Here is a 24,449-nt window from a genome sequence, read left to right on the forward strand (position 1 = left end):
ATACGTAGACACGACATATATAATTTTTTTTAGACACGGACACGTGGTGGACACTTCAATTAAAATTATTTTTAATATATGTATTTATTTAAAAAATTAATTTATAAATTTGAAAGTATTTAGATGTATATATATGTCAAAGTGTGCATTATAATGATGAAAACATAACTTGTTGGAATGACTAATGACTTGATATACCTTGGATAACCAAGGTTCGAATCCCACCACAAACATTCTTATTTTTATCACGAGTTTCTCTCTTTATATATGTGTGTGTATATATATATATATATATATATATTAAAGTGTGCATAAATATAAAAAAAACTGAATCTGTTGGAATGGTTGAGGAGTTGTTGGATATCTTGGATACCAAGGTTCAAATCCCACCATAAACATTCTTATTTTTATCATGAGTTTCTCTCCTTATATATATTAAAGTGTGCATAAATATAACAAAAACTGAATATTGATGAGTTATTGGGTGCCTCGGATGACCAAGTTTCGATTCTCACCATAAGTATTTTTACTTTTATCATGTGATGGTGCATGTCCGGACCGTGTCCAAAGACACGCTCAGATACGGTCGGACACGCAATACGGACCCTATAAGCCGTGTCCCTATAAACCGTGTCCGTGCTTCATAGGACCCGACTTAGATCATGGGCAACTGTACATATCATATATACCTCAAGGTCCACTAGCTAGCTAGTACTACTGCGTTCATCCCATACGTAATCAACAAGAATTTCACATTACTAATTTACTATCTATCATATATACCTCAAGATCTATATCTTTTACGTTTCTTCTGAAAATGAGCATATATAATATGTAACTCATAAACGATCGATTAGAATAGCATCCCAATGAATTTAATACCAATATGGAGCAGTAGTTCAGGTTCATGAATTATTGAGCTGGATATATTTATTGTATATATCTAAATATATAGTGGAGACTGTACATGTATATATCTCTGATATTTGTGTGTGTTCCACACTTATACCGAGTTTGGAAAAAGTTCGGGCACATAGTGACAGAATGCACCTCTTGGTCTCTTACCAAGTAGCTACCTTTATTCAGTTTTTGTTTCCCCTTGCCCATTTGATGAACCAGAGAGTCGTATGAATTCTGTCTTTGGCTGATGTAACCTTGCCATTTTTTCAAATGCAATTGATCTTCCCATTTCTTCTCCAAAAAGAAAAGAAAAGAAAAGGATCTTGCCATTATTGACTATGTTTCTATACATTCTGTGAAACACCAATTTACATTGTAAATCAAATCCTATCATCAGAGAAAAAGGTGAGTTTCTAATTTAACGAAGACTCAAAGAAATGAGATGTAATTTCCAACTTATAAACCCACAAATATTATAATGGATCCACGAGTCGGGTTCCTATATAAACCACCTTGCTGAGCACAGAAGCAGAATAATAATACAAGAAACCCCGCCATTCCCAGTTGCCGATGCTCATAAAAACATTACCAGAACCCCCCACCAACTCATCACCTCAGACACGAACCTTCCTCTCCATTTTCCTATGCTGATTTAAGATAACCAATTTTAACGTACCCTCAACCACCTTTCCCCATTTCCCTTAAACCCACCACCTTCCATTCCTTCTCCAAAACCTAAGTTCCTAGCTACATGATTCACGATCAAGCACCCGCCAAGTACGCCCTCAATGGCAAGATCATGCTCTGCTCGGTTATTATTCTCTTCCCTGTCATCTTCGTCGTCCTCTGCTTCCACAGCTACGTCCGACTCTGCTTCAGCCGCGAACAGCCCCTCCGCCGCCGCCGCCGCCGCCGTCAGCGACGCGTCTTCTCTCATAATAATATCATTCCGCCCGCGGTAGGATTCTCTAGCAACGTATCTCAGAAGGGCTTGGATTTCTCAATTCTCAAGACGCTGCCTAGCTTTTTTTACGACGTGTCAACTCACGAACTGGAGCAGCTAGACTGCCCTGTGTGCCTGTCGGAGTTCGAGGACGGAGAGCGAGGACGAGTGTTGCCGAACTGTAAGCACGCGTTTCATATAGAGTGCATAGACACTTGGTTCAAGTCAAACACCAACTGCCCGCTTTGTAGATGTCATGTTCGGCAGGATACTCCGCACGAGGTTGTGATCACGGTGAGTGGAGAACCGGCCAGTTCTAGAAGCGACGAAGAGGGTGAAGACAAAATGGGTTCGCCGTCGACGAGGTTTCCGGTGGAGGAGTGTGGGAGGAGGCCGTTGGATCTAGTGGGGATGGCGACGGATGATAGAGTAAGGAATTTTGGGTGGGCGAAAAGTCATGGGGTGAAATGTTCTGGAGATCAGACTGCATCGTTAAAGAGGATTTGGAGCATATAGATCAGCATAAGCTTTGATCGATCTCGATCCATTTGGGTGTGGGCATGGGCGGCGCTACTTGCAGTGACCAAAACAGAGTGGCGGTTTCTTTTGTTTTTGTTTAGCTAGTGGTTTTATTTTTCCTTTTCTCCTAGGGACAACTCATGGTAGCTGTACAGTTTACACAGTATTGGGTTTGTTTTCTCATACTGGATGTATAAATGACCTATAACAATCACCAGTGTTCTCAACATTTCTTGATGTTATCGACTTTATAAATTAAACCAGATCTAAGACTAGGTGTGACCAACTCTTTTGTTGATAGTATATCTATCACACCATGTAATGCTGTTTGCCATTCTGGTTGTTTTTCCGACAGCAACAAAACCATAGATCGATCGATATTACTCTTATAATTACTGTAAAGATTAAAGAAATCGAATTTAACTTGTATATCTGGATCAAATTAAATAACAAATGGTTAAACGTTTTATGTTTTGGCTAATTGTTTATGTGATATATATATGTGTATCTAGTGAATAATTCGTTCAAATTATTGAGTTACGAGAGCTTTCGCTATGTATGTGTTATCATTTTATTATATATGGTGTCTTCGTGCCGTCTAATCTAATTACTTCTGACATCTTCGCATTCTCAATAAAAGTTTTTGTTATATTCGGTGTCTTTGTGCCGACTAGTCTAATTACTTCTTACTTCTTGGCAATCTCAATAAAAGTTATTGATATGTGTTTATTTTGATGTTACTAGCATTTACCCGTGATTATTTTAATTGAAGTTAATTTTGATCATAACTTCTCGCTACCCATTACCCATTATTCTCTTTTCTACAAATCTCTCTTAATTTTATTTATATATTTATTTTGTCTTTTACTTTATAGCCCCTATATTTTTAAATGAGAAACTTATGATAAAAATGTAAATTTTTCAGCTCATAATTTAGTGATACTTTCATGCTCGCTTTTATAGTAGTAGAGATATCAAGCGTTTTAGCATCATTACCAACTAGAATAAATGGAAGTGTACCAAGTGTATTGGCTCTCATATGGGTGTTATTCTAGTCTTTACCCATTTCTGATTTAATAAAAGCAATTAGTTTGGAGTCTCTTACTTTTTTTTTAGATACGAAAATACAAACTAGAGAGAGTCACCTCTAGATCGAGAAAACAACACCAAAGAGGTCTCGAAGCTAGTTTAAACTTCACAGCATAACCAATTATTCCTTTTCTTGTTTTTTTTACATTAATGACTTGTCAAAATATTCACGTAATTAATAGAAACTTGTATACTATAACTTGCATGGAGGAACGCACAAAACGTAGACGTTTGGTCGTTCCTTAGAAATCGTAACAACGAGAGGTTCTCCCTTGATGAACATTCCCCACCTCTCATCCAACTCTCGTCGATTTTTACAGTTCTCTGTTATATATTCACACTGTTCTATCATCTTCACAATTTCAATCCACCAAGTTCCAACCATTATAAAGAATTACAATAATGAAGCCAATCGCATCATTAATCTTCCTCGCAACACTCTGCCTTCTCCAACATGTTGCCCTCGGAGGCCAGCCCGTCGGTGGGAATGTACTAGAACAAGCGTGCCAGTTCGCGAAAAACAAGGAAACGTGCATCAACACCCTGAAGAAAGACCCGAACAGCCAAGGAGCCGACCTCACCGGCCTGGCCCTCATCGCGCTCAGGCTTGCTGCCGCGAATGCCGCTGAGGTCGAATCCCACCTGAGGACGTTGCTGCAGAAAAACGCACCTATGTCACCGGAGATTCAGCAGGGGGTTTCGGATTGTGCAGAAACTTACTCCGACGCCAACGGGCAGTTAGATGACTCGACGGCCGCTCTTTCTGAAAAGAATTTCAATGATATCATAACGTGGGTGAAGATTGCCGTTGCCGATTCGGAATATTGTCAAAACGCCGTCAAAGGTCAGCCCACTGTGGTTGCTGACAAGAGCAAAGTGTTTTTAGAGTTGTGCGATAATGCCTTGTCCGTGATCAAGGCCTTGGCCCCAAACCCCTGATCATCATCAATCAATGGTATCAAGTACTCATAATTTCGTATGCTAATTGCATGTAGCTTTAGTGCGTATACCTGATAGATATCAATTTATACACACACATGATGTTCCAAGTTATTAAGAACTTTCTACATGAATTGTTTGTCCATGAAAATGTATCCCAATAAATTGTTTATGAGGACATTTTCAGAATAGGAAGTGAAGAGCTATTTCCACTTTTTCTTATCTCTAGCTAGCTACAAGGTTGTATTAGTGTGGAAGTTACACACTTACACGCAACACATTTAGTTAGTATTGGTTGGCTTGTGTATCTTTTCTTTTATATTATGTTTTAATCTATTAATTGTTGACTCTCCTACACACATGATCATTTTTATTAAATAATTAAATCGACTAAGGACCTGAAAAAATTGCACACGTGGCCCAAAAGTCAACAAAGTTGGTGCTGATCCGAATAAAACTCGTGTTAGCACATAAATGGATGATCGTAATTGAAGCTACGTAATTCAGACGTAAATTGAAAAATTGAATATCATTGACGATTTGAAATGGTAATCGGACATTTGATTAAATTAATAAATTCGTTAACGGTTATAATTAAGTCAATTATTTTATGTTTAATTTAGTTATAAGAATAACTAATTTTAAATTAATCAGAAAATACATATTAATTTAAGTATACAATTAAAGAAATTTATTATTTTAGTGTCATTAAAATATTTAATAAAATAGAAGGCTTAACACTATAAATAACACTTCCAACACGAAGAGAATGAGACTAGAGAATAAGAGAGAAAATCATTCGAGCAAGATCATTTTCGAGAAATCCCGAAGTCTCCTAAGTCCATGAAGAATCATCAAGATGTCAAATCGATCATTCTTCACCAAATCCAAATCCAAACTCATGTCCACGAAGAATCATCAAGCTGCCAAATTGATCGTTCTTCATCAAGTCCAAATCCGAACTGAAGTCCACGAATAATCATCAAGCTACCAAATCGTTCGTTCTTCACCAAATCCAAATCCAAATCAAACTCAAATTCTCAAGATCAAGTGCATATCACCATTGAGCCAAGTTACATACGGGGATAGAATCAGATGAGTTCACAAAGATTGTATTTGTACACGTGTCTGCATTCTCATTTGTTTCCAGATTTTCATTCTACAAACACATTTAGTTAGTATTAGTTGGCTTGTGTATCTTTTCTTTTATATTATGTTTTAATCTATTAATTGTTGACTCTCCTACACACACATAATGTAATTGTATTTGATCGACGTGAATAAATTTCATAATAGTTTCACGGGAAAGAAAATGAAAAACTAATAGAATGAACTACGTACCATTTGAACTTGATCAGAGCGGTTGATGTTGTCACAAACGTACTAGCATCATCTATTGATCAAGTGTATAATATGAGTGATTTGATATCGTGATTAATTACATGTCCTTAATTTTGTTCAAATAAAGACTAAGAAGTGTTAAAGAGTATGCAAGTCATCAGAAAATCTTCCTAATGTTCATAATGATGTAGTAAAGTTGTTACAATGCCAAGATTTTACTGCAAGTTGTAATAGTTAATTTCCCTTTTGTTGCTCCAAGTATTCATACGTGTGTGATCTTGTAAGTTTACGTTTTGGCATTTTTTTTTAAATCACAAAAAAACTTGTTCGGAGTTCTCTTCCTTTCTTCATATTCTTCCTTTTGCTTCCTTAATATTTCTAGAGTTTGTTATGGCTGCAGCCATGTTATAAACAAGGGTCTATGCAATGAAGATGCAGAAATCCCTACGTACGTGTTGCAATCATGAACGTTGTAATTGAAATGCATAGGAACCTAAGAAGCATGGACACGTTGTCTAGGCTGCGTATTGTGTGTCCGACACGGACACGCAAGGATACGCTCGGACACGCGAATTGATTATGGACACGGTTCGGACACGCTGTAATACGTAATGGACACGTGCGTGTCGTCTTTAGACACGTGCGTGTCGTCTTTAGACACGCAATTAAGGAGGACACGGTGGGGTATTTTTGTCCTTACAAAATTGCTGGACCAAAATCCTCTCACGTCTCAATACGCAGTCTTCTTGCTAAGACTCCTTGCTTTTATCCTCCGAGCCTCTTCCTTGTCACCACCGGTTTCGCTCTAAAATGTCAGGGATAGAGATGCTCCATTGGATGTTCGTCGGTGCCGGAGGAGCTCTGGGTCACCCACTGCCCGATTCGCCTACTCTCGATATCTCAGAACAGGTCTACATCTCCTCACTTGCGTTGTTGAAGATGCTTGAGCACGGTACACGTCTGTTTAGCTCTAATCTGAATCCCTAATTAGGGTTTGGTTTTATAATTGCTTAGCTTTCGAATTGATGTATGGACTTTAAAATCTATCTGAGCTGTTAGGGTTGTAGATTGTAGAGAAATTATGCATTTTAGATCTCAATTAGGGTTTGATTCTTATAGACTTGAAACTAAATTTGATTTGGTGTTTTACTTACCGGATAATCGGAAAAGCTAGGGTTCCCGGAGGTGATGGGCTTGATGCTGGGAGAGTTTGTGGATGACTATATTAGTTAAAGTTGTGGATGTGTTTGCTATGCCTCAGAGTGGTCGGTAAAGTCTTAAGTTTGGTTATACTTTTGTTGCAGTATCTGATTTAGTAATATTAACACTCACTATGCTTGCTTGATTAATACATAGGATGGAACTTGGGGAACTGTTAAAAGAAGTTGCACTATAGTTAGAGACATTGCAGACTTGTGTTACCATTCGTATCCACTATACTTGAAAGAGTTGCACGAATCCCCTGCTTCAGAAGAAGTTCGTACTTTAAGGTAATCGTATTTAAATGAGTACTCTGGTGATACATGCTGGAGAAAATGAATAGAGTTAGACTGTTATGTAATCTCAGATAGGCTAAGTGGTTTTCTTAGGAGATGTCTTGTAGGTTGATTCATATACCAGCATGTATACTAGTTGGTGTTTTGGGGCTAATGGTGGCGATTCCTCTTTACACTGTAATTGTTGTTGTGAAGAGTCCATATATGTTGTTTAAAGGCTGGTATCGACTTATCCACGATATGATTAGTCGAGAAGGACCATTTCTTGAAGTAGCTTGCATCCCAATTGTTGGTTTGATAATCCTTATATGGCCAATTGTGGTTATTGGAAGTATCATACTCACAGTTGTCTCCAGTATTTTTGTTGGATTATATGCAGTAGTTGTAGTATATCAGGTTTGCTCTTAGTAAACTATGATCTTTTTTTTGCTCTCTCTTTTGCTTTCCATGATAAATGAAATGATGTATTCTCTAACAATTGATGAATGAAGGAAAGATCTTTCACGAAAGGTGTGACCTACATGATCGTAATTGTTGCCGAGTTTGATGAGTACACAAATGACTGGTTATATCTTTCAGAAGGCACAACCTTTCCGATGTTAGTAAAATTTACTTCAATATAAAAGCTAAAGCTGACGGGAAACCAATGCTACATCTTGCTAGATTTGGTGCCTTTTTCTATGGTAAATATTAACAATATCAATCACATTTTGTGCAGTTAGGCCCCATTATCAAAAAAGAGCTGTCTCTCAATTATCATAGCTTTCTGTCTGAGGAAGGCGAGCAGCTAAAGGTAAGCTCATATTTGCTCCAATGGAGGCACGTGCGATGCATATGCCAAGTTTGGTCAATTCCAGATCAGTTAGAGAAGCTATACATGAAGTAAAAATGGTGCAAGTATGCTTTATAGTTCATTGGTTTAGTTGCAATGGTGTATGCATTTAATTTCTATCAAAAGAGCTAATTTATAACTAGCTAGGGATGCAATTTGGCTGTTGCACATTGTTGTAATTTGGCTTGCTCATGTTAGGAGGTATTTGAAGTTCGAGATGATTTTGTTCTAATTTATGAAACCATATTTTTTTTCTTAATTAGGTATATATATTTTTAAAAATAATAATTAACGTGTCCAAAACGTGTCAGTGTCCAATAAAAATTTCATGTGCCGTGTCCGCGTATCGAATTGTGTCCAATACGGACACGCTTCTCAGATAGGAACATAAAGTTTGATTACTACCCCATATGTCGCGTTCATTTGATGGACGTCGCTCTAATTTGTTTTTAATTTCATTCTTGTGCTTTCAGAAGGCTTACATAAATGAACTTAATTAGAGCAGTCTCAAATGCATACAGCTAAGAGCTTTATGTAGAACGAAGCAATGTATGGTCAAATTTTACACCCATCCATGGTCAAAACTTAGACCTGAATGACATATAAATAATGGGGATATCACATGTCTCTACTAAAATGATCATCTCCTAAGAGTTATGCGTCTAAACCAAAGTTTAGGCACATTTACCGATATGGACCGAACATTGTTAGGTCAAGTAAGACTAAATTCAATTTTAAGAAGCTGTTGCATATTAAGAGTGCTCAAACTTCAACGTTTTGAAATTTTTGCAAGCATGAACATGCATATATATGTATGATACAAATGAATGAAATTTAAAAACTAATAAATTTGATTGCCCAAGCAAATAATTAATAAAAATAGTAAAATTCAACCACATTGGGGACTATAAACTCCGGTGTATACGGAGCCTTGATCATAACTAATCTTATACTCGATCGGCATTGCTATCAGAAATTCAGAATGCAATATAGTACTGATATATCTGGCAGCTTCTACGTACGTACGTACTAGAAGGTTTGATGACTTTGATCAATGTACGTATCTCAATATATTTGTTTCAGAAATAGACAGAAGACAGATCTTATAAATTAATTCAACCTGGTCATCAGTCAACAATATAAAATTACAAAGAGTTCAGCCATAAGCAAGTCTTATGAGTTTAGAAAAATATAAAATTACTAAGAGTAATAATAAAAGCTGCTTCACTGTTCTTGATTTAGAATCTATAGATAATGGAATTGACATTTTGGGATTGTATAACAATATTTCAAAACCAGCAACTAAGCTTGTAATAGTTGAAAGCTTAATTGGGTATTACATACTTATTGCTTCACTTAAAACAATGGCGAAATAGAAAATGAAAAAACGAAGGAACAAATTAATTGGTTAGCTAAATTTTAAGAGCTTGATTCTCAAAGTAAGCCGCCGGTGTAAGGCACTCCTGTTTGAGGCAACCAGTCATCTCCCAGCAGGAAATTGGACACAGTGAAGTTAGAGGCATCGCTAGAGTTGGTAATCACATGATATCCTGCCCATGTAACCCTATTTGTGGTGTCCGATCCTGCTCCTGTGTTATTGTACTCTGCATAATACAATGTGCTGAGAGCAAACTCTCCATCCCAAGCTCTCCAACCAGCAGAGCTAACCACACTATCAATGTTGGACTGCATGTAAACAGTTCTTGAATACTCCTTCCATGGCCTACCTAGATAAGTCTCGGTAGTTCCATTGTTCGAAGCTAGGTCATCGGCCGCTCGGATAGTGCAATTGTGGATCGAGGTACCGGTATTCTGATTCGGGTCAGTTCGTCCCTGAGCCGTGATGGCATTGAACTGGCCACTCATGGGAAGCCGAGGGTATATGTTGCAGTTTTGTAACACAACTGCTGCATTTCCAAAGATGAAATCCACTGTTCCGTAGATGTCACATTCTCGGTAGAATTGCCTTAGGGAATGTGTGTACAAGGTATCTTGGTACGCCTCGAAGCTGCAACTGTAGAATGTGGATAGATCCGCTCCGTTTCGGAGTGCGACTGCTTGGTGCTTGATGGCTCCGGCAGTGTTACGGAATGTCATGTTTACGGCTACAAATCCGGGTGCAACTACAGCTGGAATACACACAAAAGAGATTGTTAGATATCAGGCCTACCAATTTTGATATACCAAAATGATATGTTACCATACAACATCATAATGAATTAGTAATTAAATCTAGTGACTTGATTATAATTTTTAAGGACTTACCAAATGTTGCAGAGTTGAAAGTTGTCCATCCATCAACAACGCTCCGATTACCGGTGAGAATCGTCTGGTTGATCCCATCTCCAACCATCATCAAATACCTCTTGTTCTTTGCAATGGACACGTACTCTTCATAAACTCCAGCCTTCACATAGATCATGAAGTAGCCATTCGCCGCGGCAGATTTATTTGGAGCGGCGGCAATGGCGTCAGTAATAGTAGTATAGTCGCCAGTGCCATCCTGACTCACCGTCACCACGTCACTCACCAACACCCCATCATCCTCGTCCAACTTCCTCCGGCTCGCCGCCTCATAAACCGCACGTGATTTGCTCGACATTTTCATCGGCATCCGTCCGTTTTTGAACCCGCTCTTCCTCCCGGTCCTCCCGCCACTGCCTTTCTTGTTGTTGGGGACCCAACCCTTGGTAAAGAGCGCGAGGGAGACACTGTAGAGCTTGGTGTCATTGCGGAGCGGGACAGCAAGCCCGTTTTTCAGTCCCCAAGACGAAGCGACCGACTGTATGCCGTCTAAGCACGTCTGTTGGTTTGTTATAATAGCACTCATATAGGTCTGAACATCGTCGGCTTTGATAGTAGAAAGAATGCTGCTGGTTTTGTTGACGGTTTGAAATGAGTCCTGCAAGAAGTCCATGTTGAACCCTGCGAGGAGCCGGCAGTCCTCGAGGGCTCGGACGGCGGGGACGGACAAAGAGGATCGTTTTTGGAGGTACTTATCGATTAAGTTTAGAAACTTCAGGGCTTGGGAAAGGGATTTACGCACGGAAAATCGTCCGTAGTCATAAACGGTCGAGGATGTTTGGTTGGGAAGAACTGATTTACAGTAAGAGGGGTCCGGGGTACCCTTGCATATTGTCCCTGCAGATACCGTAGTAGTAGGAGCAGTGGTATCAGCAGCAAGAGACATAGAGGCTAGGAGAGAAAGGAGGATGAGAAATGAAGCTGTCGCTAGGGATTTAGAAGAATCCATGAGGTTTGGCTTAGCTAGACCTATAATCAGTGATGTAATATTGTGTAGTGGTGGATTAGCTACATGAGAGTGGGTTTATTATATAGGCCTTATAGGGATTGGGAGGAAGAGGATTTGAAAATATAATAAGGTAGTTGGTAATAAGAATTTGATTTAAATTCTTGTGGGTTCTTGTCTGTGTATGCGACTTTGAGAGGTCAACAATTGCCGTCAACAATTACAATACGCGTCGATCTTTGGACTTGGATGTTACTCATGTTAGGCAATTCTGCTTGTCTAATATTCTTATTTCAGTTTCAAAATTCAAAGCAATAAGAAGTTAAGAACGTACTATATCTATTCATTGGAATTCGGTGATTGGGTTGTGGGTAGGATAAGTAGTGGAAATTTCTGTTGTACGCAGTATAATCCATTATACACACACAACACACAACACACAACACACAACACGTGTATTTTCTGAAAGTCATCTATTAACCATTCAATTATGTATGTATAATACAACAGCTGAATCCAATAAATAGAGGTGTTTGTCAACTGTAGGTTAGGAGCCAACCGGATTAATGGGATATGAAATTCCAGGTAGGATATCTCAATCTCCATGCTCTAATTTGTATAATAGATCGGACTTGTAATTCGAAAGAACGTTCTTCTATTAAGAATGAAAGAACGGTCTTCATGATTGTCGTATATCTCTAAACAGTTTCTAGTTTGGATATTATTCTTTTAGTGGGTGATGACGTTGTTTCAACCTAGTTTATGAAAATATGATTAATTATGCCTTAATTATCATCAACTTGTTAAATAGTGATAAGTGTGGTCCGTAGACTAACTGTACCGATACTGTCTCAACTTAGTCACCTCACAAGTGTTGTGTTGTAATCACAAAAACTATTGTACATTTGGGTATTATCCGCTTACTTATAAGCTCTATTTATTTGTCACTTTTCAGATGTAGAGTCTTTCATCTCTAACACACTCCCTCATGTGCAACCTAATTTTTAGGCCTACACGTGAAACTGATTAACTGACAATGTGAGACATAACAAACCCGAGGCCGGCCTCTAATGGACACTTAGTGACAATCAAATCAGAAACCTTCTGATATAACATAATGGAATCCAGCTCGGGCTCATGACAAAGTAACATCCAAATTTGGGCTCACGATAGATTGGAGGCGCGACTAGAGATGAACCGGCTCTGTTACCATGTTAAACAGCGAAACGTGGCCCATGAACCAACTGTACCGATATTGTCTTACTTTAGTCAATTCACATGTGTTGAATTTTAATCACAAAATGTCTCGGTACAATTATGCATTATTCATCTACTTATATGTTTTATTTTATTTGTCACTTTTCATATGTGAGATTTTTCCTCTCCAACACAACTAACCCAGAAAGATATATAAAAACATGCATAACAGATTAATATGTCTGGAAGAAAAGAAAAGACGATCGAGCTAATGCAAAATATGTAGTTCATTCGCTATCAATTGGGATATATTGTGAGGGTGGGTTCTTATGAGATATAGTTTGAACGTACCTAATTACTGAGTTTTGACTTTTGACCAAGGTGTGATTGGAATCATATGCTCATGTTCGTATAGTAATCCTGTAATTAAACCCAACATTCTACATTTATGCGTATATGTTTTTGTCTAAGCAATCATGGAAGTCACTAATAAGACATCGTCAATTAACTAGTTAATACATGCATGATTTAATATGAAATTATATATCAGCGAACATATCTACTTGTCATTTAATTACAGCAATTATTTCATATATACCGAATTACCGATATATAGATCTAGATCATGTTAAAAGTAAATGAAAAATCCAAGTGGTAAAACATGCATGATCATTAATGGTCATTGGATAATAGGATCAGCAAAGCCCGAGTTGAGTTGGGAATAAACCTAATACATAACATGCATGACAAATTCACACATGCACCTATATATTACGTAATTCTGAGTTCTGAGTTTGACTAAAACCAAAAATACTTAAACCGCGTGGCTCATCCTCATTTTTGGCTAGCTCTCCGACACTGAATTATGTAACCCCAATTAGTGAAGCTTAGCTAGCTCATATCGAAGACGACGGTGGAGGCAAGGACCGGTCAATGACAATGTTTACCTGTCTCGATCTAGCTTCATTTGTCACTCTACTCCATCTACAAGTTGGGTTTATCTAAGGCATCGACAAAGTCAATCACTATGATCGATTTCAGAACTTTCCAACATTGCCCGGCCAGTTAAGCCTTGCGTTTATTCCGGAAGCAGCAAGTAAAACTAGTTCCCAACTAGCCCTGCAAATGCAATGAAGCTTCCTGAAACTCCAATCTAATAATTACTGATTATTATATATTCTTAAGTCTACTTGATCATATCAAACTATAGTTATTACTACTGATCTTATACCTACCTATATTCCTGCAGAGACTAGACACGAATTTATTCTGATTGCGAAGAAAAAAACGACGATAATGCATTTTATATACCCTACACAAATCTGGAATTGTATTATAGAGATATCTAACTAGTCGTTAGAAGATAATCGATCAATTTGATTATATGCATGAGATTGACTTACAAGCTTTGGAAGTTTGAATTCAACTTAACGCGTGTATTCGATCTACACGTACGTTAGGGTTTTAATTTGGGGTTTGAAGCGTTGTCGTATACGGCAGGTAGGCTATATATATATGTAAGGCAGCGGGCAGGTTTTATTGACAAACTCCTAGCTAAAGATAAACTTGTACCATCTTTCATTACTTCTTCGTCGAATAAGGTTATGTAGTCATGAGCCAAGTGCTTAATGCATGCAGAAATTAATCTTTGAAGAGTCGACAGAGAGACGTATCTTGATTTAGTTGGGAGATCGACCTGCATGTTCGTGCAAATTGCGCATGGAATTGATGCATATATCCATGCATTTGAATAGAGTCAATAGACCATATCCTCACCTGGCTCACCAATGGATTTAATTTATTAAGTTCGTTAAGCATCCTCTTAATTGGTTTCTAATTTTTCTCATAATTAATAGTTTTCTATATGGTATGAAGATTACAATGACACCACAAGCGTATCAATGCTGGGGCTTCTACGCATGCATGCATGCACTCGTAAGTAATTACAAGTTTTGATCTAATAAGCTAGAGAAACACAAATTCATTTTCAAACTTTCAATCCACGGCAGTAGAATTTGATTAGGATCAATTATCTTAATATTTGAGGACAATTGTTAATTACAAACGCCTAGATACAAGTGGGACGGGGATAATATATATAATAGTCTTCACGTACTCCAGCATGTTTTTAGGCGTACGGGGAGTTATATATACAAAGTAAACATTCCTCAAAATTTAATAAACCCTAATACATTATGTTGAAAGTTAACTAAGCTCAGCTTATCGTTATCGATGGAAATGTTACAAGTTGCACGACTAGCTAGCAACTTTGCGTGACATTTGGCACACGTACTAGTCACATGTATTGTGCCTTTGTCCTAGCTAGTCATGAAATTCAAGAATTAAGTTAATTTATGGCTTTCTGCTACTAACGTACATCATCATGCGACTCTAATGATCACACATTCACACATATATAATTATGGTCAACAGTTTACGTAGGAATAAAAACTCGATGTCAAACTATAGTTATCATTCTATTAATCAGAATAACAAAGTTATTAGCTATCATACAAAGTTAAAACTTTGGCTGAAACTTATGAGCCGCTAGAAACATCAAGATTATTATTATTTTTCTTGAATTCGCTATAACCCACTGGTAAATGGGACTCCAGTTTGAGGAAGCCACATTTTCCCAAGCAAGAACTTGGACACTGTAAATTTTTTTGCTTCCATAATGTTTTTCAACACATGATAACCGGGCCATGTAACTCTTTTGCTAGTATTCGATCCAGGGCCCCGACATTTATACTCGGCGTAATACAATGTGCTTAGTGCGAAATCTCCACTCCATTTACTCCAACCTTCTCCATCTATGCAACCATCCATGAAGGGTTTCAAGTACACCGTCCTTGAATACTTTCTCCATGGCCTCCCTAAATAAGTCCTGGTTCTTCCCTTGTCAGAAGCTAAGTCATCGGACGCTCTGATGGTTCCCTTGTGGATTACAATGCCTGTGTTTTGATTCGGGTCTGCTCGACCCTGAGCCGTGATGGAGTTGAATTGGCCACGCATCGGAAGCCGGGGGTATATATTACAATTTTGTAAAACAGCTGCTGCGTTTCCAAATATAAAATCCACTGTTCCGTAGACGTTGCATTTCCTGTAGAATTGTCTTTGGGAATGTGTGTATAAGGTGTTTTGGTACCCTTCGAAGCTGCAACTGTAGAATGCGGATAGATCTCCACCGTTTCGAACTGCGACGGCTTGGTGTTTGATTGCTCCGGCAGTGTTGCGGAAGGTTATGTTCACTGCTACAAACCATGATGCAGTTACAGCTGCAATATTAAAGAACCACAAGTTAACTATACATGGCCTCCATATTATGGTTACTTGCATATGATGTTCTCTTTGGTATATGAAATTGGGAAGGATATCATATTCAGTACACGAGTAATCCCAAAAATCAATAGAGACTATATATAAATTTGACATGAATCACATGATGCCCTATACAATACATGAATACACCCAAAGTCAATAGAGACCAAAACTACATATCTGAGATCTAGAAATTACAGTGGTATAAGTTAAACTTATAAATTAACAAAGATATATTTAAGAATCTAAGCCACCAAATTGAGATAAATTAGAACATAGCTAGGCAACCAATTACACCGGAAGTTGACAACGTTTGCGCAAGTGAATTTTTTTTTTTTGAAGAAATTTCTGAACTTTATTTGCTCGGAAATTATTACTTACCAAACGTTGCTGAATTGAAAGTTGTCCAGCCATCTACAATACTCCGATTGCCTGTTATGACAGTTTGGTTGATGCCCTCACCAATCATCATCAGATAGTTTTTGTTATTTGCAATGTTCACATTCTCTTCATAAACTCCTGCCTTGATATAAATCAAGAAGTAACCATTTAGACCTTTAGTGTTGATTGGAGCAGCGGCAACAGCGTCATTTATGGTGGTGAACTTCCCACTTCCGTCCCAACTCACAGTGACAGTCTCCCTCACTGGCACGTCACCAATATTCTGAAGCAGCTGCTTCCTCCATGTAATCATCTCCTCCTCCTCCTTTTCAGGCATCCATACCTTGGTGAACAAAGCTAGAGATACACTATAAAGGTTCGTGTTGTCTGAGACCAAAAGTCCATTTCTCATGCTCCTCCAAGATAATTTAGAAGAAATTGCTTGTACGCCATCCAAGCATGTTTGCTGGTTTGTGAGGACGGCACTGAGCCAGGTACGAACGTCCTCAGCTTTCGATCTGGGAAGTGTTTGGTTAGTGGGGTTGAGGGTTTCTAAGGAGCTTGCAAGAAGATCTTTGTTGAGTTCTGCAAGAAGCTTGCAATCTTCAAGGGCGAGAACTGCTGTTTTAGAGAGGGTCGAGTTGTTTTGGAGATACTTGTTCACCAAATTAAGCAGATAATGGGATTGTAATAATGATTTCCGGACAGCATAACGGCCGTAGTCATACCCATTGGTGGTTTGGTTGGGGAGAATGAACTTGCAATATGAAGGGTTTGGGGTATTTTCGCAAATTATTTCTTTGGAGACCGGATCAGTTGCCCAACATGGCTCTGCAGCTATAAATCCAGAGGCAAAAAGGATGGGAATCAGATGAAGAATGAAAGTTGATAGTTTGAACACAAAGGTTGGTTGTGAATCCATATCGGCTTCGCTATAATCGAGTTTACAAGATACTGTTTTGCATATATATATATATATATATATATATATATATATATATATATATTATATAAACAGAGAAGGGTGATCAATAAGACTAATTTGCTAGGCAATTTGGATTAGTTGTTTGAATAAGCTGAGTGAGTTTGTTTGACGTGCAAGATAAGATTCATGCTGATCAGCACGTACGTAGTTTCTGGACGTCAGTATTAACTCTAGATCTAGATAGCTAATGCGCACTGAAAAACCGTGAAATTAAGGAACCCTTTGAGGTTAGGCAATGTCCGGTTATGAAATTAGTTTTAAATTTCTACTATCTGATGCATCACACGTCTTTAATTTACCATTAGTTTGATTTCTTAAGTAAATTAATTTTGAAACACCTGGGATGGCATATGTGCTGAGGTTTTCGTAGTCTACGAACTCAGCAGTAAATTATTACCATTTTGCAGCAAGGTTTTGGTCGAGCGCTAGCTGAGACGTATACCTTAGCTTAAAGGGTCCTCAAGGAACGTCGGCAACTCATCTTTTCTGTATGTTTATCATTTCGTCTACGATCATCAAGGACGTAGCTATCTACGGGTTACAACGCAACTCAAATTACTAAAAAAAACTCGTCTTTCTAGCTAAATTGTAGTGTTAAAATTTACATTTTAAATATTGCTCATCCCAAAATTATATATATAGTTCATAAATAATTATAAATTTTTTCTAGCCCACCCCATTATAAAATCATGGCTCCACCATTGTCGATCATGATCTTTCTTTGAACCAATATGACTAGCGAGAAACAGAAAATGTCATTTACAAAGTAATATTGATAAGCTTGAGAGAATGACGTTGTCGGTCATGTGTACCAAAATTCACTAATAAAAAGGTTACAATTATATATACTTACATATATGAAACATGTTATTTTTTTTAACGAGAGAATTCATTATAGAAGTCAAACTCAAATAAAAGAGGTCATTACATATCTAACCACTACCACATGAGGGGCATGTAAGGCTTCATGCTATATGTACCATAGTGATACATGTGATAACCTACTACTAAATCTACTTTTGAACCATGTAAGGAAAAGAAAAATCTACACTAGGACAAGCATGACTTCAACAACAAACAAAACCAAAACTAAAAACAACCTAGAGTTTAAACAATAAAAGACTTCAACCTCAAACAAAGAAAACGAGGCCAACTAAACTGAAAAACAAAAAAAATTAAGTTTTTCCCTTCCCCTTGGAGGTCGGGGTTGGAGGTTTTTTTGGTACGCTAGCACATCTCCCGACACCTTCTTTGGTCGAGGCCCAAAAGGATGGGAAACCCTAGGTTGCCTAATACATGGCCCAGACCAAAAAGCCCTAGCCCAAATTCGAGAGGCCCAAACCCGAGCCGAGCTCCCTTGCTTCCCATATCTGATCTTCGCCGACGTCGCCGGCATCCATACCAACCTCAGATCAATCGCTTCCCTAGCCTTGCCGACATCCCCACCATTGCGTCGCCATCAATCACGGCATAACCACTTAGGTTTTAAACCCCAATTTGTACAGCCACCGACCCAATAACCCTTGACGGCAAGATCTGACTACATCCAATTCTAGACTGAACAAGAATTCCCACCATCACTGACGTCATAGGCTTTAACATCCATGCCTTGCTCTGTTCTTTTTGGGTTTTTTCCTTGTTTTTACGTGTTTGGTTTGAAGCTCGACTGGTATCCCTTCGTGGAGCACATCCATCCCTTTGTGGAGCACAGCTCCTTCTATTGTAATCAGTTTTGCCAAAAAAAAATGGAGACTGCCTACCCCCGTGGAGCATAGCTGCGTTTAGCCCAACGGAGACAACTCACACGCTGCCCACACGCAGCCCTTCCCTCCTTCAAACCGTCGAGCCACAGTATCGCCACCGTCCGAGTTCACTTCAAGCCATGATCACCGCTGCTGCTCGCAACCTCCAAGAAACCTCCGGAACCTGCTCACCACTGCTCGGTACCTCCGCTCGCCGATCTCCGCTACTCGGAGCCTCCGCGAAGGACGACACCCCCGGGCTGACTCGCTACGACGCCAATCCATCCAGTCCCTTTCCAAAGTCGAACCTGCTGTCAAGACGTGGACTCTCGTCCCGGTGCTGCTGTTGACCCATGAAGCTTCGGTGAAGAAGAGGAGGTCGCAACAAAGGAGCGCGACGACGGAAAAATTTGGACGAAAATCCAACCCGGCCCTTATTCGCCCGACCTGGCCCTTATCCATTCAACCTGGCCCGGCCCGGGACCCGGATTCGACCCGACCCGAGATCCGGATTCGACCCGACCCGAGACTCGGATTCGACCTGATCCGGTCTGACCCGAATTCTATTAAATTGGGTTGTCAGTGTAGGTGCACCGACAATGTAGGTGCACCCGAGATAGGTTCAACTCTATTTTTTATTCTATTGTATTTCCGCTGCATCAATCATGATCTCTTCTTTTTCAATGGGTTTTGGAGCCGACACAGAGAGTTCTCAGTTCTATTATGTTCATTGCTCTTATTGTCATGATTCTAACCATGCTCAGGAAACATGTTGGAAGTTGTATCCACACCTTAGGCCTAAGCGGTCTAATTATCATCCCAAGACGAAAGCAGCCATTCAATTCGTCCACGAACCAAATATCTATGGTCTGATTGGACATGATCATCACACAACATGAAAAGCAATACATGCCGCATCCATAGTTGTTCGTAGTAAAATTGGTATGGCTTTAAATATTTTTAACTTTGTTGGCTTTGATACATGGATTATTGATTTTGGTGCATCTGATCATATGACTTATGACAAATCTTATTTTACCATATTATCTCCTCCACCAGTACCATATGTTACTAATGCTAATGGTGAGGCATTCCCCATGTTAGGGAAAGGGTCAGTTCGCATTACTCCCACAATAGAGCTTCACAATGTGCTCTATGTCCCTGCTTTATCTCATCATTTGATATCAATTCCCCAATTGAACACTGACGCTAAGTGTTCTGTGACTTTTTTTCCTATGCATGTGATATTTCAGGATCTTCTCACCGGGGAGTTAATTGGTCGGGGGTATCTGAGGGGCCAGTTGTTTCATCTCGATCCGACATATGCGGGGGAGAAACCAGGGGCACAGTCTCGGACCGCTTTAATCTCCACTTCTGACAAGCTAAGTGAAATTTGGTTATGGCATCGTCGCTTAGGGCATCCATCTTTTAGTGTTATGAAAACATTTATGCCTACTTTGTTTATTAGTGTGGATGAGTCACTTTTACGTTGTGAGACATGTGTTTTGGGCAAGAGTCATAGATACATATTCCCCTAGTAATTCTCATAAACGTACCCTTCCTTTTGACTTAATTCATTCTGATATTTGGGGACCCTCTAAAGAGTCTACTGTGTCAGGGATGCGGTATTATGTGTCATTTATTAATGATTGCACCCGTCTTTCGTGGATTGTTATCCTCAAAAATAAAGATGAGGTTTTTCCAGCTTTTCGTACCTTCCATATCTCTATCCAAACACAATATAATGCCACCATTCGAATTCTTCGTTCTGATAATGGGGGCAATATGTGAATCATGTCTTTCAGGAGTACTTTAACACACATGTGATTGTTCATCAAACAACGTGTCCTTACACACCTGAGCAAAATGAGGTTTCTGAAAGAAAAAATTGTCATTTACTTGATATGGCTCGGTGTATTCTTTTTAGTGCCCACATGCCGAAATACCTTTGGGGTGATGCTGTCATTACTTCCGCCCACCTTATTAATCGTCTTCCATCTCGAGTCCTTCAAGGGAAAATTCCCTATGAGGTGCTTGCATCTCATGTCTCATTACCATCTTTTCATAATCTTCCTGCCCGTGTTTTCGGTTGTGTTGTTTTCGTCCATCTTCCACCACATCAGTGTTTTAAGTTGGATGTCCGGGCAGTTAAATGTGTGTTTGTTGGGTACGGAGGACATCATAAAGGGTACCGGTGCTATCACCCCCCTACTCGGAAGTACTATGTCATTATGAATGTTACCTTTTTTGAAGACATGAGTTATTTTCCCTCTTCTGATACTGCTCTTCAGGGGGACAATTCATATTTTGAAGAGCTATATCATGGAGAGGGGGAGACAAGTGAGCCAGTCGATATGGTAACAGGTTCCGTTGAGATTACCAATGGGTCAGCCACACATGCACTACCGGAGGTCGTCACTCAAGAGATTCAGGCACCAGAAGCTGCCTCTCATGTCTCCCGTACAGCTGTTTATACCCCTGATCAACGCTCTCCTGGTACAGAAGATCACTCATCTAAGGTTAGTCATCCTATTGGGGCCAATACTAGTGAGGCTAATAGTAGACAATATGTCTTGCCAAATAGGTCTACTCGGGGTCAGCCAACAAAAAAGTATGAACCCACCCTTCAGGCTAAAGCTAAGTATCATGTGGCAAATTTTATGTCTACCAAAAGATTATCTAAGTCATATGAGTCATTTGTGAATCAAATATCTACTATATCAGTACCTAACAAAGTGCAGGATGCATTGGGAGATCTAAAATTGAGGAAAACCATAGAGGAAGAGATGGAAGCATTACAAAATAATAATACTTGGGAGCTTGTATCTCCACCACATGGCAAGAAGACTATGGGATGTCGTTGGGTATTTACAGTGAAGCATAATCTAGATGGGTCAGTAAGCCGGTATAAAAAGCACGTCTAGTAGCAAAATGATACACCCAAACATATGGCATAGACTATAATGAGACATTTGCACATGTTGCAAAGATAAACACTATTCGGGTATTGCTCTCTCTTGCTACTAGCTTAAATTGGCCACTTAGACAGTTCGATGTTAAGAATGCATTCCTTCGTGGGGAACTTACAGAGGAAGTGTACATGGATCTTCCGCCTGGATATGTGGCCGCTTCTCCAAGTAACTTTGTTTGCAGATTGAGAAAGTCTTTATATGGTCTTAAACAGTCATCTCATGCTTGGTTTGGAAGATTCTCACAATTCATGAGGAAAATTGACTACAGATAGAGTAATTCAGACCGCACATTATTTCTCAAACATCAACAAGGGAAAGTAACATCCCTAATTATATATGTTGATAATATGTAGTTACTGGGAATGATACTTTGAGGTGGATAGATTACAAAAACAGCTAGCCACAGAGTTTGAGATGAAGGACCTAGGTACACTCGAGTACTTCTTGGGCATTGAGGTAGCCCGGGGAAGTGATGGTATCTATCTGTGTCAAAGGAAGTACATCCTTGATCTATTAACAGAGATAGGTATGTTGGATTGGACTCCTATTGATACTCCTATTGAGCAGAACCATCGGTTAGCAGAATATCCAGATCAAGTTCTTACTGACAAACCTCGTTATCAAAGGCTAGTTGGACGCCTGATTTATTTATCACATACCAGACCAGATGTTGTGTATGCAGTAAGTGTAGTGAGTCAGTTCATGCATAATCCCAGTGTGGACCACATGGATGTTGTTGTAAAGATTTTGAGGTACTTGAAGTCAGCTCCAGGGAGAGGAATAATGTTCTCTAATCACAATAATATCCTTGAAGTTTGTGGCTTTACAGATGCAGACTGGGCTGAAAATATTACAGATCAGAGATCCACATCAGGGTACTTTACCTTTGTGTAACGACCCCAAAATTTCAAGCTTAAAAACTCAAAATTTCAAAGTCGTTAAACACTAAACAATTTCAATGAAATCGAAATCATTTAAAATGCACAGCGGATCATTACTGAGTTCTCAATACAACTCATAAAACCAATTATTACAACCCAAATTTATAATTCAACATTACATAAGATGGAAATGTAATAATCCTCACAATCTCTCACAAAACTCACAAATAAATCCACATCAATCCTCACACACAAATCCACGCTAGAAACCTCACCACAAGCACGATACGAACGACTTCGAGTCTCCGGAGTCGTCACTCAATCTCCACTAATCAACACCTGCAGAATTATCCCCTACACCATCGAATTGGTGCACCGGGATTGTAAACACAAACCCGGTAAGCTTATAGCTCGTATGAGTAAAATGAAAATATACTTCGCATATCAATATATACGAAAAATCACAAATCAACAAATATAAATGCCCTCATGAGTTAATGGACGGCCCATCTGGTTGTCCCAAAATAAATATATGAAATGAAAGTGCTCATGAGAAATCGGGCAACCCTTCTGGTTACCCAAAAACATTTATAATACAGGTACTAATGAACGCTGGTACACATCCGTTACCCCTCACGTAGTACACCACCGATATTGGGTAACTACCCGCTACCCAACATCCAAAACAATCTGAGTACTCATGAGCCGATAACCACCCGTTACCTCACATGCAGTACTCCGGCAGACAGACTAGAGCTCTAATTGTATCGTAACTTTCGCCCGGTCAAAGGCTAGGTTCCGACTTGCCAAACACGTACAATAATCTCACATCATATTGTACAAACATCAAGTCCAAAGACAAATCAATATTTTAACAATCTCCATGTTAAAATCACGTACAATAATCTCACATCAAATTGTACAAATCAAAATCACATGCTCGATAAAATCTTGTCATCGAAATGACATCATCACGATAAAATCATAACAGTACATTATATAGCAAACTATATATATATGTACTTATTTACCATTTATACAATATATATATATATATAATCCACTATATCGTATACATGTCAAAATTCGTAAACACATCCGAAGACAAAACGTTTAACAAACACATATTAAAATCACGTACAATAATCTCACATCATATTGTACAATTTAATTCACATGCTCGTCATATAATTCTCGTCATCGAAATGACTAATTCCAATGAATTCATAACAGTATATAATATAGCAAACTATGTATATAAGTACTTATTTACCATTTATACGAATATATATATTCCACTATATCATATACATGTCGTATTTCAATATTTAAAACTCTTGCAAAAATCTTGAATTCACCGCAAGGGTAGATTCGTAAATATGTGAGATTTTACTCACTTTATCGACTCGAGCGTAATTCCACAATTTCAGAAGATAATTCATTGCCTTGATTTATCGATCACCTTGAAAACATAAGAAAAGAATTTAGAAACGTTTTGTAACCCTTTAAATGCCGAAACAGTAATAATCGGTTACTGTTCAGCAATTTTCGGGTTTTTACGAATTTACTGTTCACTATTCACTATTCACGTATTTACTATTTATGTATTAACGTACAAATACATATCCAATACGTATCTCTGTACGATTACATACTGTTTA

General features: G+C 38.7%; 4 protein-coding genes and 1 long non-coding RNA gene across 9 annotated transcripts; 3 read left to right on the forward strand and 2 right to left on the reverse strand.

The window, feature by feature from the left end:
* Positions 1–1,341: 1,341 nt before the first annotated feature.
* LOC126784419 (RING-H2 finger protein ATL5-like) lies at positions 1,342–2,502 on the forward strand. The gene has a single exon (XM_050509885.1). The coding sequence runs from the start codon at positions 1,652–1,654 to the stop codon at positions 2,357–2,359; it is 708 nt and encodes a 235-aa protein (XP_050365842.1). The 5' UTR covers positions 1,342–1,651; the 3' UTR covers positions 2,360–2,502.
* A 1,351-nt stretch (positions 2,503–3,853) lies between these two features.
* LOC126784177 (uncharacterized) lies at positions 3,854–4,390 on the forward strand. The gene has a single exon (XM_050509660.1). The coding sequence runs from the start codon at positions 3,854–3,856 to the stop codon at positions 4,388–4,390; it is 537 nt and encodes a 178-aa protein (XP_050365617.1).
* A 2,110-nt stretch (positions 4,391–6,500) lies between these two features.
* LOC126783535 (uncharacterized) lies at positions 6,501–8,307 on the forward strand. Of its 4 annotated transcripts, none has more exons than XR_007670879.1 (4): positions 6,501–6,683; positions 6,902–7,000; positions 7,088–7,825; positions 7,946–8,307. It is a non-coding gene; the product is annotated as an uncharacterized LOC126783535 (long non-coding RNA). The 4 variants fall into 4 exon arrangements; XR_007670882.1 differs by having other exon boundaries at positions 7,088–7,221; positions 7,335–8,307; XR_007670880.1 differs by having other exon boundaries at positions 7,088–8,307.
* Positions 8,308–9,311: 1,004 nt separating this feature from the next.
* On the reverse strand, positions 9,312–11,337 carry LOC126785331 (probable pectinesterase/pectinesterase inhibitor 41). The gene is made up of 2 exons (XM_050510985.1): positions 10,325–11,337; positions 9,312–10,188 (listed from the first exon to the last, which is right to left on the reverse strand). The coding sequence occupies exons 1-2, from the start codon at positions 11,310–11,312 to the stop codon at positions 9,494–9,496; spliced, it is 1,683 nt and encodes a 560-aa protein (XP_050366942.1). The 5' UTR covers positions 11,313–11,337; the 3' UTR covers positions 9,312–9,493.
* Positions 11,338–15,092: 3,755 nt separating this feature from the next.
* On the reverse strand, positions 15,093–17,130 carry LOC126785007 (probable pectinesterase/pectinesterase inhibitor 20). Of its 2 annotated transcripts, XM_050510574.1 has the most exons (3): positions 16,937–16,995; positions 16,209–16,315; positions 15,093–15,784 (listed from the first exon to the last, which is right to left on the reverse strand). In XM_050510574.1, exons 2-3 carry the CDS (start codon positions 16,297–16,299, stop codon positions 15,093–15,095), a joined length of 783 nt encoding a protein of 260 aa, XP_050366531.1. In that variant the 5' UTR covers positions 16,300–16,315; positions 16,937–16,995. The 2 variants fall into 2 exon arrangements, with proteins under 2 accessions (XP_050366531.1, XP_050366529.1); XM_050510572.1 differs by having other exon boundaries at positions 16,209–17,130.
* Between the last annotated feature and the right edge of the window lie 7,319 nt (positions 17,131–24,449).

The sequence above is a fragment of the Argentina anserina genome, chromosome 2, assembly GCF_933775445.1.
Source record: "Argentina anserina chromosome 2, drPotAnse1.1, whole genome shotgun sequence".
Classification (NCBI taxonomy): Eukaryota; Viridiplantae; Streptophyta; class Magnoliopsida; order Rosales; family Rosaceae; genus Argentina; species Argentina anserina.